Source organism: Triticum urartu, chromosome 7A (assembly GCF_056163025.1).
Source record: "Triticum urartu cultivar PI428250 chromosome 7A, HENAU_Tu73, whole genome shotgun sequence".
NCBI classification, from domain to species: Eukaryota; Viridiplantae; Streptophyta; class Magnoliopsida; order Poales; family Poaceae; genus Triticum; species Triticum urartu.
Genome location: NC_141879.1, coordinates 696,555,049 through 696,569,857, shown reverse-complemented (window position 1 = coordinate 696,569,857; position 14,809 = coordinate 696,555,049). Strand labels below are relative to the sequence as shown.

General features: G+C 42.7%; 1 protein-coding gene across 1 annotated transcript; it reads right to left on the bottom strand.

Moving 5' to 3' along the window:
• Positions 1–7,650: 7,650 nt before the first annotated feature.
• On the bottom strand, positions 7,651–9,167 carry LOC125525474 (GDSL esterase/lipase At1g28600-like). Its single transcript, XM_087535841.1, has 3 exons — positions 8,822–9,167; positions 8,509–8,721; positions 7,651–8,403 (listed from the first exon to the last, which is right to left on the bottom strand). Exons 1-3 carry the CDS (start codon positions 9,087–9,089, stop codon positions 7,757–7,759), a joined length of 1,128 nt encoding a protein of 375 aa, XP_087391967.1. The 5' UTR covers positions 9,090–9,167; the 3' UTR covers positions 7,651–7,756.
• Positions 9,168–14,809: the final 5,642 nt, after the last annotated feature.

Sequence of the window (14,809 nt, the reverse complement as noted above, 5' to 3'; positions counted from 1 at the left end):
TTCTAGGTACAGCATATAGCGGTTGATTGGATGGTGAAGCCTTTTCGCACTTGAGGTCGATGAGTCATCTGTGTGTTGATGTCCTTGCGGATCTCATGAGTTGGAGATAACACACGTGCTCCCTCACCTTGAGTGTCATTTTTCCGGAGGCTCCTAAGAGCATCTCCAACAGGTGCACAAAAATTCAGTGCCCTAAAATAGTTTTAGCGCGTCACTGGAGCACTTTTAGTGCGACAGACCCAATATTGCTTTAGCAGATGCCCAAAAATACGCGCCCAAAAGAACACACAGTGTAAATTGTGAAGCACACGTAATCCGGCGCCTCAAATTTGCAGCTTTTAATAGCGTTTTTCAGCGTGCGCCCAACTCTTTTTTGCGCGCGCACTGTTTTACAGCTTCTGCTTGAGCTGTCCGGCGCCCAAAAAACCTGAATTTTAGCGCGCGGCCCAGTTTTTGGGCGCCTCTTGGAGATGCTCTAAGAGCAGTGGCAGGAGGCGAGCTATGGAGCATGAGTGAGGGGGACGACACGAGTCGGACGAGGTGAGAGGTATGATCCATCACCGTATAGTGGGGCTTGGGGTGGCAGGGGCAGCGGAGGCAGCAGTGAATATAGGGCTTTCATTCCCAAGTCACGCGAGAGAGGAGAGGTCGGTGAAGAATTTATTTCGCCGGGTAAGTGGAGGCGGGTAAGGTTATGGAGGGATGCTACAGAGCAGTTTATCGCTGCCATTCACGCTACGCGAACGAGGTTAGGGTCTTGAGGCGCTGTGAACCGACTATAGAGGAAGGCGTATGAGTCAACTTGAGGGTTGCGCGAGATTTGTAGAAACCCATTAGGCCCAATTTTACACCAGGAGCCAAAAATTGTCACTGGAGCAGTGGCCAAGCCTTGAACTCGCCCGAGTTTAGCAAACACAGCAGTTCAAAGTGGGATTAGAGGTAAACTAGTCGACAACCCGTGCATTCACACGGTCTAGTTTATGATTTATTTTCTTATATGAAATTAGTATACAATATATTTTCATATATTTTAAATGTCCATCTAAGTGAAGCTGCTCACTTATTTTGTCAAATTGATCCGGCAAAAAATTAAGTTGATTTGACAATGATATTTCTATTAAAATATCATATTATCACATTATTCATGCCAATACCACAATTGGACGATTTATTGCATTTATGCATCTAGTTATCCATGTCATCCAACTTTCTTTATAGTGCATGCTCGGTTGGTTATATGGTTTTCAGATAAATCAACTACAATGCTTACATTTTGTTTTTAGGGATAGAGCAGACAATTGAAAGACTTGTGAAACAATATGATAGATAATTTGATTTTGTTTCACTTGAGTTACTACCGATTGAGCCCTTCCAATGATATATTAAAGTAATTTAATGTAGCATTAGAAAATACCCATAAAATATAGTATTTGCAAAAGTTTGTATTTAAATAACAATTTTTTATTAATATTTATTTTGTCGATACAAACTTTGGACATATTGAATCTTAGTCATTACTCATGAGGTTTTTTTTACCACTTTTTGTATGAATTGATATTTTGCATATATTGAGATAGGCAATTATTGAAAAACTTATCAAATCATGACTAATGAGATATGCCTAACAATTTGGAGTTTTTACGTTTTGGCAGAAATAATTCCACCCATGTAGTTGTAGTCTTGAATGTCCTATTTTGATAACTGACACCTCAGACCACTAAAAATTAAACCTCTCACATGAAGTGAAGTGCAAACGAATATATCTAATAATCATATAGGGTTAAAATCTCAAATAGTGAGAAATGTTATGAAAACTCACAAATCATTGGAGCTTGTCAAAGAGTTTCAGATGAAATATCACAGACATTTGCGACGGCTTTAAAATTGCCACTACTTAGTTAACTTCTAAATAAAATAAAATTAAGTATCATCCATGGCCACTCCTTAGAAATAATTGCTTTAAGTTAATTCTCCATCTTATTTCTACCAATGTTGGATTAAGAAGAGATTTCTGCTATTATACATTTAACGAAGGGAGTACTCATCATCTGTGGAGGCTATATGGCTCCCTTCCCATGACAACAACCGGAAGAATGACACTGGGATTCAGCTTCAATCTTGGATAGCTGAGCCAGACATGCTTGCCACGATTCACATATTTGTGCATACCAAACAGGACCGCAACAATAGTGTAAGAGTAGTTGAAGACATCAATAGTTTGGTAAGTTATGTTTAATATCAAAAATATTTGATTTTCATAACCTGGTCAGAGTACCTAACTCTAGTTCTTGTGTGCATCTAGGTTCTAACATAACCATGTTGGCAGACATAAACATGAACTGCTACCTTTTATGGACGGAAAGAGGAAGAATCGTGTCAATGATATATAATTTTCTTCTCTTATGGGCCAGGCGGTCATGTATTTCCTGAATGATGGTTGTGGCCTGTTACAAAAACCCCAAGTGATCTTTAAATTATTTCTATTTTTCTTTATTAATAACACGCTCAAGTTATCGTTGCTTCTTACCACCTATCATCATGATCAGCAGAACTTTGTTTCTTAACTCTTGTTGTCCTGCATGCCTTGTCATGCAATATGTTTACTACAGCTATTGCTTGTCGGTGCCTCAACTATTCTGAAGGCTGCCATGCGCATGGCATGCATTCTTTATGCAGTCTAGCTTGCATGCATTAGTCAATTTCAAGCAACAAAGTAGACGCGAGGCTTTTCTAGCGTCCTCGATCCACTGACGCTCGGTATGATTATTGTACATATTTTGATATTTCTGATCAACTCGTCAGGATGGACAGTCTATGGCACATGCATGCTGCTCTTCATCATGGACGACCTGAGAGAGATGATATGTGCTTCATATTTTTCATCCGATTGAGATAAATCCTTAGGAAGTCCAGTATATTTTTAGTGCATTGCTCTTCTTTTTTTTCTTCTGGCTCTAATTTCTTTCCTGTATGCTAGCACTGGCCTGCCAGGTGCCTCCATCAAGACCCTGCATTCCCCAGGCTATGGCATGCAAGGCTGGGTAGATCATGCAAGCATATAGAAGCAGCGCACCTGATGAAATCTCAAGAGGCAGAGGAAAACCTTGAGAATATTTTTTTTGAACCGGGCGTTACCTCTTTCCATTGCAAACAACGGAAATACAACCAGTTCCGAATACAGAGTCAGGAGAGGGAAAGAGGTAAGGCGAGTTCAAGCATTACCAGAAAACCCACTGCCATTCGGGTCGCCGTCGACCCGAACGTTGTGGGACGAAAACCTGATAACACCTACAGTCATCAGAGAGCTAAGTCCCACAACACCCAGAGAGGGTTACATGCCAACACACCAAAAGTAACATCAAAACAAAAGAGGCGGAACAACTATGAGGAAGATGGCCCTTCCAGCAGAACACTCCACTTCGTCCTGTCCTCAAAGCAGAGTACCTTCACCAAGATCTTCACGCTCCTCCAATCAGCTGGGCAGTGTTCTCGCAAAGTCTCATCAGCTGCATCGTGCTGGCCCTGATCACCTCGGCACCTGATCGAAACTTGTCAGCGTCATCACCCTTTTGCAGTCCTGTCCAATACAAAAGAAAGGAGCATATAGAGAACACAATTTCAAAGGGAGGCTTAATTTGCTTTTTCTCAAAGGTAGTCTTATTACGAGCAAGCCAGATCGCCCAGCAGGTGGCAGCAAGACCAACAGTATAAAACGTATCCCCTCCTGGAAGAAAGAATAGCACCAAGCAAAGAATTGCCAATAGTTATCAGGACACTTATCAGTACCAATAGCCACCCCAATAGATCGCCACACAACCCTAGCGACTGAACAAGTAAAGAACAAGTGCTGGGAAGTCTCAATATCGTTACAGAATGAACAAACAGGGTTCCCAGGCCAATTCCTGTGGCGCATCACCTGTCTAGTCAGCACCGCATCTTGCGAAAGTTGCCACATAAAAATTTTGATCTTGAGTGGAATTTTGGCTTTCCAAATCCATTTATAATGGCACCCACTGAGGGGTTTCTCCAGCAACTTATAAACAGATTTGGTACTAAATTTACCATTCTTGTTCAGACCCCAAACCACTCGATCCTCTTTGTCATTTAAAGGAAGATTTTTAACTGTATCCAAAACAACCCCCCATTGCTCAGCCAGCACAGGAGTGAGTCTTCTTCTAAAAAAGGTAGCACTATCCATATCCAGCACTTGTTTGATAGTACATTCAAGGATATTGCAAATGTCAAAGAGTTGAGAGTAATGCTCTTTAAACGGAAGCAGTCCGTTAATAGAGTCACTCCATACCCTGGCAATGTTTCCAGATTCGATGTTGATCTTTCTACCAGTCATGTAAACTTCCTTGACTTTCAGCAAGGCTTTCCAACAGGGAGAGTCAGAAAACCTTGGGACAACATCAGCTACCGTTCTATTCCGCAAGTAACGAGCGCGAACGATGTCTTGCCACAACCCACTTTGAGTTTCAAGCTTCCACCACCATTTCACCATCAGACTAATGTTTTGCTTGCGCAGGTCTTTAATACCTAGACCACCCTTTTCTTTGGATCTGCAGATCCTATTCCATCTCACGAGATAGTATCTCTTTTTTTTGGTACACCCTTGCCAGAAGAATCTTCTTCTATGTTTATCCAATTTCTCAATGAACGTTTTGTTCATCAGCCACATGGACATATGATACAAGGATATCTGAGCGACAACAGAGTCAACTAAAGTGTGTCTCCCTCCCATGGAGGTAGCATTACCTACCCAAGCATCAAATCTTTTCAAATATTTGCAAACAATGAACTCCCAATCGGAGTTTCTCAAGGTAGTATAGCTGACAGGCATGCCCAAGTATTTAATAGGGAAGCTGCCTATATCACAATTGAAGAGGTCGGCATATTGCTTAATCACAGCATCGTCTCCCCCAACAGTCAGAATTTCACTTTTTGAAAATTAACTTTCAACCCGGACATCATTTCGAACATATACAACAGCAACTTCAGGTTGACTGCTTTATCGATGTCATGTTCAAGGCAGATAATTGTGTCATCTTCGTACTGAAGTACCGCAACTCCATCAGGGATCAGATCCGCAGCTAAGCCAACCAGCAACTTATTACGCTGAGCATTTTTAATCATCTTCGTGAGGCATTCGGCAGCTAAGTTAAACAAGAATGGGGAGTGAGGGTCGCCTTGCCGCACCCCTTTCGCACTTTGGAAGTACGGCCCCACACTGTTATTTAACTTGATGCTAACCGTGCCATTTCGAAGGATCTGATTAATCCATCCACACCAGGTATCATTGAATCCCCGCAACTTGTGGCATTCTAATAGGAACTCCCAGTTAACCTTATCATACGCTTTTTCAAAATCCAGTTTCAACACCACCCCAACCTTTTTCTTCACACGAGTGTAATTAAGGATTTTATGGAGTGAAAGCACCCCGTCCATAATGTTTCTACCTTTGACAAAAGCATTCTGTACTGGGCTAATTAGCTTGTCAGCATAAACCGAGACTCGGCGATCTAGGACTTTTGTGATGAGATTATAAGGGCAACGAAGCAGACAAATAGGTCTGAATTGTTGGATTTTGTCAGCTCCAGAGAGCTTCGGGAGCAAAGTGATGATCCCGTAGTTCAACCTTTGAACATCCAACACCCCTCGATGAAAGTGTCTAAACAAGGATATGATATCATCCTTGACAATATCCCAGCAAACTTGAGAATATATGGAAGGGCAGACCTGAGGATGCAGGATGCCGCGGCTTGCCTACTCTGCACCCCTTGGTACACTGCTCGATCCCATCGGTGCTCTCTTGATATGGGGTATGTAATCATCCATACCTCTAGCGGTGCTTCCCGTCTCACCTCAAAAACTAAAAACGAAAGCAGAATGATTGCTCCTTCTCTTTCCAGGTTCCGCCCAAGCTTCTCTAGCACGAAATTGCTGAGCCCCTCACGTGAACCAAGGCATTAAAGGATCCTAATGGCTCCAGAGTTGGAGGCCTGGAGCGTGGTCACCGTCCGTAGTGGAGATCAGCGCCAAGTTCTTGTGCAGGATTTTGCGATGCTTGCGGCCCACCCAGCTTCAAGCACATGCGACACTGTCGAACTGCTCACATGGAACCCGACCACAGGAGACTCTGTGCAGTTCCCGCATGGCACACCCATCTGCAGCATCAACTGCAGCTGCCACCAGTTTTCTTGGATGAGAATTGGATCGTGGTTTTGTTCGAGGCAAGAAAAAAGGAGCTACTACGTACTGTGGTTGTGGAAACAGGCATGGCCGGAGCGCATTAGATTGAATCTATGCGTGAAAGGAGAGGAACGTGGTGATGGTATTTTTCTAGGACACATGGTGATGGTCCTGTTTCTTTTTTTTAAGAGGGGGCATCTATGCGTGAAAGGAGAACGTGGTGATTTTGAGGAGGATATATGGACTCTTATAAGACTCCTATATAACATTGTTTGTTTAGTAATTTATTTATTTTTTGAGAATTTGTTTAGGACAATATTGCTTGTTTTTCACATGTTAGTTATGTGCAAGTTGGCTCAGGTTCACGTTTAGATTGGATATTTTTTCGTCACAGGCTAACGTAAATCGTAAGGTTAAGATAGATTAATTACGTAGATCAGACGATTCAGAATGATTAAGATATTGCTATGATATGTGTCCACATATGAACTCCGACTAGGGAGTAGTTCATAATAATCTCTAAATTCAAGCATAGAGTTTGGCAAACAAGTCACATACTTGCCAATCAATAAAAATGATATTATTTAGTGAACTTTTTTTTGAAAGATCCTGATTGCCTGGCTTTTCATTGATTTAGTAGAGGGGAGAGTACAAAAAATGCTGACTGATCGAGAACGCGATCAGTAGCAGAGAGGTGAGAACAAAAGGTGGGCTAGCAACTAGGGGAGCCCATACTAGCTTAAAGATCAGAAAAACGTTTATCTCACGTTTGGTCCTTGAAAGGGGTCTCTAAGCAGGCTGCGCCGGCGAGGCGCTGTTGCTCCAAGTCACTTCTGGCAGCGCCGATGATGTCTCTGGCGCTTGGCTGCTTGTTCTTGAAGGTGCAGCGGTTTCGTTCCAGCCATATGTGCCAAGAGATTAGGGCTGTTAGTGACAGAATCCCTCTTCTTTCGCCCGGCTCCGTGTTGCTTGCGATCATGGTCAGCATCTCCGTGGTCGAACTGGGCACTGGCCATCCAGCTGGGCACAGGGCGACGCATTCCTTCCATGTCGCTGCTTGTTGCCAAACATCTCTGGCCACCCTGCACTCCCAGAAGAGATGCACCGACGTCTCGAGGTTCCGATTGCAGAGTTGACAGAAGTATGCATTTTCCCAGCCCCTCCTCTGCAACCGGTCGTTGCACCACAGCCGGTTTTGGTGCAGGAGCCAGCAGAAGAACTTCACCTGTCCCGTTGCCCAGGTCTTCCAGATGAGGTTTAGTGAACATTCAATAGATAATGAACAGAAAAAATATAATCATTACTTTGTAGCCCGTAGGGTATATATTTCTATGTGTCATGCGTGTTTAATTTGATCTTATTTATTCCTTTTACACTTGAACTTTTTTAGATAATCAAGTCACACATAATACTTTTGTGCCACTGACCACATCTAAAACCGGATTGGCAAATAGCATATGTCTTTATTGATTTTTGTTTTTCCCGCGGTTTGGTAAGCATATGTTACAAAGTATCATCAGCCGCAGTAATTATTCAAGTCTCAAAACGATGGAACTGAATTTTCCTAGCAAACGTGGAGCGCTAGCAACGGTGTGTCGGCGTACGGGCCGTTGAGCACCCCATTGGCGATGACGCTGTACGCCTTCTCTGTCATGTGGACTTGGTCCCAGCTGGCGAACCTGGACGGGTCGGGGCAAAGCTTTGCGGTCTGGTTGCATGTATGGCCGGTGCCGTAGGGGCCATTGCCACCACAGCACGCCACCAGAGGGTCGTCAATGCCATACCTACTGGGATTCTTGACGAACTCCATGAAAGCACCATAGTAGTCGGCGTAGATGATCTTCACGTCGGCGTTGAGCGACTTGAGCTTGCTGACTTCCTGCTTCAGCAACTGATTATGCATTTGGGAGAAGTTGTTGAACCGCTTGAGGCAGTGGTACTGATCGTAGTCCGCCGACTTGTTGCTCTTGTTACCACTCAGGTACGCCGGCACACACCCGATGGGGAAGTTCCCCGGGACAAGGACCGTCTTGGCACCGAGGTTGATCACCTCCTGGACGCCGTCGCCTATGCGGGCAATCACGTCGGGCATGTACTGCTCGGGTGTGTGTGTGTCACCGCCGTGTCCTGCGAAGAACCAGAAGTTGTAGTCGTTGCCACCAATCTCACCGAACACGATCAGCGACTCGCTCAGGAGACTCTTGGTGGCAGCTGGTCATCACGAAAAAAAATGGAATAAGTTGACCAAGAAGACATGTTGCCAAATTAAAATATGATAAGCTGACCATAACGTATGCTTTTGCATGCGTTACATACCATCTCCCGGAGCAATCCGCGCGAGCACTTTCTTGAATGTATCCAGCTGATCGTCGAGGCTCCAAGTAAACGGCACCCCGAAGTTATACCTCTTGAAGAAGTTCGGGTTTAGCGCCGTGGCACCGTACAAGGCGAAGTTGGCGCCGTACGGGAACTGGCCCGTGTTCTCCTTGGGCAGGCTCGGCGGTAGCAGCGGCAGGCCCAACGATTGCGCTGACAGAACATCACGCACCAAATTTAGCATTAGTATGAAATCGGACTATTTGGATTGGAACACACATATACATACATGCATGCATGCATATGCACTCACCGTAGAAGTCGACGATGAGACGCCCGTCAGAGGCGCGTCCCATGGGACGGTGGAAGTAGGTCTCTCCATAAGGGGGCACAGAGGGTGGACCTGGATTCTTATTGTTACGCCCGGTGTACGCGAAGTTGCCGGCGTCAGTGATGGAGTCGCCGAAGGTGAAGATGCGTTTGAAGCAGCCGCACGACCCTAGATCAGCGTTGAGCAGCAGAACAGCAAAGATGAAGGGGGCGGCCAGGGAAATGGAACAGAGGCGATTGGTACTTCCCATCTTAGCTATCTGGCTAAGCAGGAGAAATCAGGGACGCCTGCTACCTAGCTATCTGGTTATGAAACAAAGTGTTGCAGATGTACGTTTCGTTTTGCATTCCAGATGAGTTCCCTCGGTCCACATTTTATATTAGAGCGTTATGCGGTCAAAGTGTGTATATCAAGATGTCTATAATTTTAATTAATGATATATTTTTAGCAGTGTGTATTTTACTACCCTACTATTCCTACCCTGCAATTATATGGTTGGTGCATTGTGAACATATCGCCAAATATGGAGTTCTATACAAATGCAGTCTTGAAAGATAATATTTGGGGTTCTATGCCATTAATTCATGCACTATATATGGGCCGACTATTAAATAGGCGCCTGAAATTTGTTTTGTGATTTCACTCAAGTTGCTCTCCACCATCTGATTAGGATCCAAAGGCCCATCTGCCATATTCTTCCTCTGCTTCACAGGTCAATGACAATCACTTCTTTTCCGACAAGACTATATTAAAACCAAAAAAATAAAATCAAAAAAAGCTGAAGTTATCTTTTTACAAAGAATAAATTGAAGAGATTGGTATTACCATAAAAAATAAATTAAATAAGCTTGAAACAAATGACGACAAAAACTTGAACACAAATTAGACAGAAACACTATACATAATAATGTAGACAATAGTATAGTTCACACACATTTGGTAAAAAAATAGTATAGTTCACACATATTACGTAATACTTGCGTTTATCCTTGGAGATTAATCGCCTCATGTTATATTGGTGGTACCACCTCGTCGAAGATTAATTTTGTTTCATATTGATACCACACGTGCATGCGAACTATACACATGCACACCCACAACACTCATGCGCGCACAAGCACGGTCACCCACACGACACACATGTACACATGCAGCGGTGCGCGGACACATATACACGACATGCACAGGTGGCTTACGTGTGTTGGAGTATAGATTATGGTAGGCTCGGATTTATTAAGATTGATTGTATTCTTTCTTATGTGATTCCAACCTTATCTCTAGGAAAGGCTTCTTGCCCTCTAAATCCTGTAACACATTATGTCAATCCCTCTCTATTCCTTCTACACTTTATTTTCTTTTATCTAGGTTTTTTATTTAAAATTACGGAAATTCAAAAGAAAACTTAGTTATTTTTTCCGAAATCGTAGTTAATTCTTCTACATTACATCCATTCTGCGCTATATTTCCTTTTATCCAGATTCTCAAATTTAAAATTATTCGAATTCAAAGAAAAAACTCATTGATCAGAATATACATTCATTCATCTGCACTATGTTTCCTTTGATCTAGATTTTTTAATTCGAACTTATTCAAATTCAAACAAAAAAGTGCTGATTTGTCCAAAAGAATTTATGAAACTTTGATCATTTCAAGGGTGAGTGATATTTTTTGGATGGTACAAAACATTTTTAACTACATGAACTCTTTATTAGATTGTATAATTTTCTTAAAATGCCATGAACATTTTTCTAAAACACGTTAACATTTTGAAAATGCAAAATACGTGTTTCTAATTACACAAACATATTTTTTATAATTTCTATTAATTTCTCATACATTTTTTGTATTGCATGATTTTCTAAAATGCCACACACATCAGAATATAAGTTCTTTTATTACATAGAAAAAAAGAGATGGCAACATAAAAAATTCCCGTATATGATATTGGGTTGTTGTAGACAGTTAGTTTGCTCGGGCACGAGCGACCACGAGGTCACACCGCGGAGCTACCTCTTTTGGGTTATATTTTGTCTTTAATTATTCGGTCCCTATTGGTTGCTAGGATATAAAATTTAGTCGTGTGAATTGAACATGAATCATCATTGGTCTGTTGGCAATTCGCGTGAGGTTACTAGCCACGGGTCATGGGTTCAAAAACCTTCCATTTTATTTGAGGGGCTCTCATGTAAATAAAAAGAAAACTGAGGGCTTTACTACAATTCTATCAAGCACGCAGGGTTACAGTGGCTGACAGTGTGCCACAGAGGCAATAGATACGCCCGCGTACGCGAAATGTGACCGTATTTGCATGCCCATACAAGTTTAATGACTAGAATACGTATTTTACAAATTTATGCACCAAACAGACCACCACACGTCACTTTCAAGTTCTAAGACTGCCAGTGTATTTACCCTTACATAAAGATATCGAATCTCTAAGAAAATACCGGTGTTGCATGCTAGCAACCAGCACCACCAAGCCCGCAAGCGTCATGAGCCTCCAGCCACTGTTTCAATGTGGGCATGCAATATACTCCACGGCAAGATGCCCTATGCCACACAGTGACAGCCCAACCTAGACCTAGACATTGTATATACAAGACTAAGTTGAGCACTACTCTGGGCGCTGACGCCGCCGAAGAAGATAGCTTGTGGTTGGGACAACAACTTCTTTTCGACTCTCAAGGGCTATCCCCCTATGGTACTTTTGTAAGCGCAAAATTTTTAACCATCCTATTTTTATTGTTTAGTGCCAATTTTTGTAAGCATCCCTATATATTAATTGTGAAAACAACATAATGCACTTACAATAATAATATTAGATCTTAATTTATGGAAAAAATATACGAGAATTATCAAGAATAAAACATTGGTCATTCCACATGTTTATCGATGTGGACATTGAAACATATCACCGAGAATCGAAGTTAATTGTCGGTTATTGCTATCCCCCGTCAGGTTTTTTTTTCTCTCAAATAACTGTGTCACACATGTACCGTCGACCATTTTCACTTATAGATGAGTGTTTTGTTTTTCTTCGAATAATAAATTTCACCGTCGGGCGTTACATATACTCCCCGTGGGTGTAGCAAAAATCGTCAGACACTACAATGGACCGTCGGGCATTACATGTAATCCCCGTCACTAGTAGAAAAGGGGGCTTTGGTCCAGGCCGGGTAAGCCCATTAGTCCCGGTTCAGTCCAGAACCGGGACCAATGGGTGCATTTATCCCGGTTCGTGCGGCTAAGGCATTAGTCCCGGTTCACCTGGGCCCTTTAGTCCCGGTTCGTGCCACGAACCGGGACTAAAGGGTGCGATGCCCATTAGTCCCGGTTGGTGGCACCAACCGGTACTAAAGGTTAGACCTTTAGTCCCGGTTGGTGCCACCAACCGGGACTAATGGGCTTTGAGGCATTAGTACCGGTTCATGGCACGAACTGGTACTAAAGGTCCCATTTTCAAACTCTCCCCCCCCCCCCTGACCGCCTTTTCAGTTTTAGAAAAAACAAAAGAAAATGATGGAAATGTCAAAAAAATAAAATAAAATAAGTTTCCCATGTGATATGTGGTCTAGTTGTTGGGAAAATTTACAAATATGAATTGTCGGATACTACAATGTACTGTCAGGCATTAAATGTAATCCCGTGGGGGTAACAAAAGTCGTCAGGCATTACAATGAACCGTGGGCATTACATGGAATCCCTATGGATGTAGTGAAAACCGTTGGACATTGTAATGGACATGCAAACATTAAATTGGATACCCAAGAGTTGAATTTTCACCGTCGGGCAATATAGTATACCAACGGGTAATAGTAGTATAACATGTGAGTTGATAATAACCGTCACCATTGGGATGACAGTTGGCTATTACTATCATAACCGACTGCCCGTCGGCTATTACATTATCACCGTCAGAGGTATGGTGATTTCTAGTAGTGACACCATGATATGGCATACAAATAATTGCCAGCTTTAATTCTTTAATAAAAATATTTAGTCAAATGGCTTGATAAAATATGAAATAGAACATTGGAATTGAATGTTGGCTATATAATACATGACACCACATAGTCTATGAAAATTAATGCATGGAAGCCCGAAGGTGCGCTAGTAAGTTGCTTGTATATAGAAGATATCAACATACTTCCTTCATCCCAAAATAAGTGTCTCAACCTTAGTACAACTTTGTACTAAAGTTAGTACAAAGTTTAGACACTTATTGTGAGACGGAGTTAGTATAAGATTGTTCTATGAAGGATTACACTTAAATTGAATAACTGTTTCATCATATAAGTATTGAATTGTGAGCTTCATCTAGTAACCGGTCAGTTCATTTGCTTGATTCTATGCATATAATTCCTAGTCTTCAGAAGAAATAAAAAAATCTTATATGAAATTTATAACCACTTACCCTTGTGTTTGTTATACACAAAAAATTTCAGATCTGTAAAACATCATCTATTCGCTCAAGTCCAATGGTTGATGGTGACATCAAACCCTAGTGCGGTTCATGTGTACAATTAGCCAGACTGGATTGAAAAATATTGTCAAACATGCATACTTATCTGCACCCAATGCTTCCACTCTAGCTATTTGGATTGGAAAAGCCAATAGATGATTGTGTTGTTGCACCTTGCTGCACGTCTCTTGCGGACGCGTTTGCAAACTCTCCTGGTGACTGTCCATCATTTTGATGCTCTCCTGGCGGTAGCAGCCCCGCCCTGAGTAGCAACATGCCAACATGCCGCCGGAAGTATGCGAGAGATGGATGCGGCAGACCCGTCATGCCTCCTGTGTAGCAATGTGCTGCCGGAAGCATGCCCATGCGGCGACGAGAGACTTCACCTGCATATATAGAGGGAGCCAGCCGAAGGATGGTCGCCTGATGGACACCAACGATGGGAGCCATGGCAAGGCTGAGGCCGCCCTAGTGCACGCCAATGTGAGCCATTGGCTGCCATTGATTTTTCTTCACTGGAGGCTCAATTAATTGGTTTGATTGGGTCTGTCATATAGGACATGAACACAACTTTTGTTTGCTTTGTCTTTCATGGATTTTGATTTATATTCATACCCAAATGATTTGTACCTGACGTCTGGTATTTAGGATTTCAGCCCGAACGCGTTGTTCATGTGTCCATGGCAACGGCAAAAATAGTGGCAACTCTTCGCTTCATGTGTCCATGGCAAATCTATTTACAAAGATCATGGCAACTTTTGTTTAACATCCCATGCCAAAATCTTTTTTCATATAGCTTGGTAACTTCATATACACGACACTTGCCACGATCTACATAGCTATTTTTTCTTTGATATTTATTGTTTACAAAAAACAATTTTCTTAATTTTCCAAGTCTAATTAGGTCTTTGTTCTAGTACGGTTGGGGACGTAGCCCCATGGTATGACCCGCCCATTCAGGCCTGGGTTATCCAGTGGTGACATGAAATGAACTCGACAGATGGGCCGTGATGACGATCAAGAGGCTCAAGGCCCGAAAGGTATCCATGAAGCAGGCCGGCTAATTGGGCCAATGCCTGGGGTGCCAACTCATCTAAGGAGATAATGGAAACTCCCGTACTTGGGGAATACGATGAGTAGGAAGTAGATTAGGGCACGGGTTGGAAGATGACCCGGACCCTGTGTAAGCCCAGGGCCTCGACCTATATATGAAGGGGATCAACAGAGGCAGAAGGACGAAGTTACAATCTCTCGAGTACTAGGATAGCCAGGTTGCACCCTTGTAATCGAGATCCCAAACAATAATCAATCAAGCAGGAAGTAGGCTATTACCTCCATCGAGAGGGGCCAAACCTAGGTAAACTCGTGTCTCTCGATTCTGATCAACCCCGTTCAAGCTACTACCTTGCGGTGATGGCCTTACGACTAAGTCCTTTCATGAGGACATCTCATGTGACAAAACCACGACAAGTACCATGGCATTTTTCTGCTTAGGAGCCTTAATCTAC

Bases quoted from the DNA above. Each gene is read 5' to 3' on its own strand.
- LOC125525474 (XM_087535841.1), bottom strand. From the start codon at position 9,089: ATGGGAAGTACCAATCGCCTCTGTTCCATTTCCCTGGCCGCCCCCTTC. The intron at 8,722-8,821 runs GTGAGTGCATAT...ATGTTCTGTCAG, and splicing joins TCTCATCGTCGACTTCTACG to CGCAATCGTTGGGCCTGCCG. The intron at 8,404-8,508 runs GTATGTAACGCA...CGTGATGACCAG, and splicing joins GCGGATTGCTCCGGGAGATG to CTGCCACCAAGAGTCTCCTG.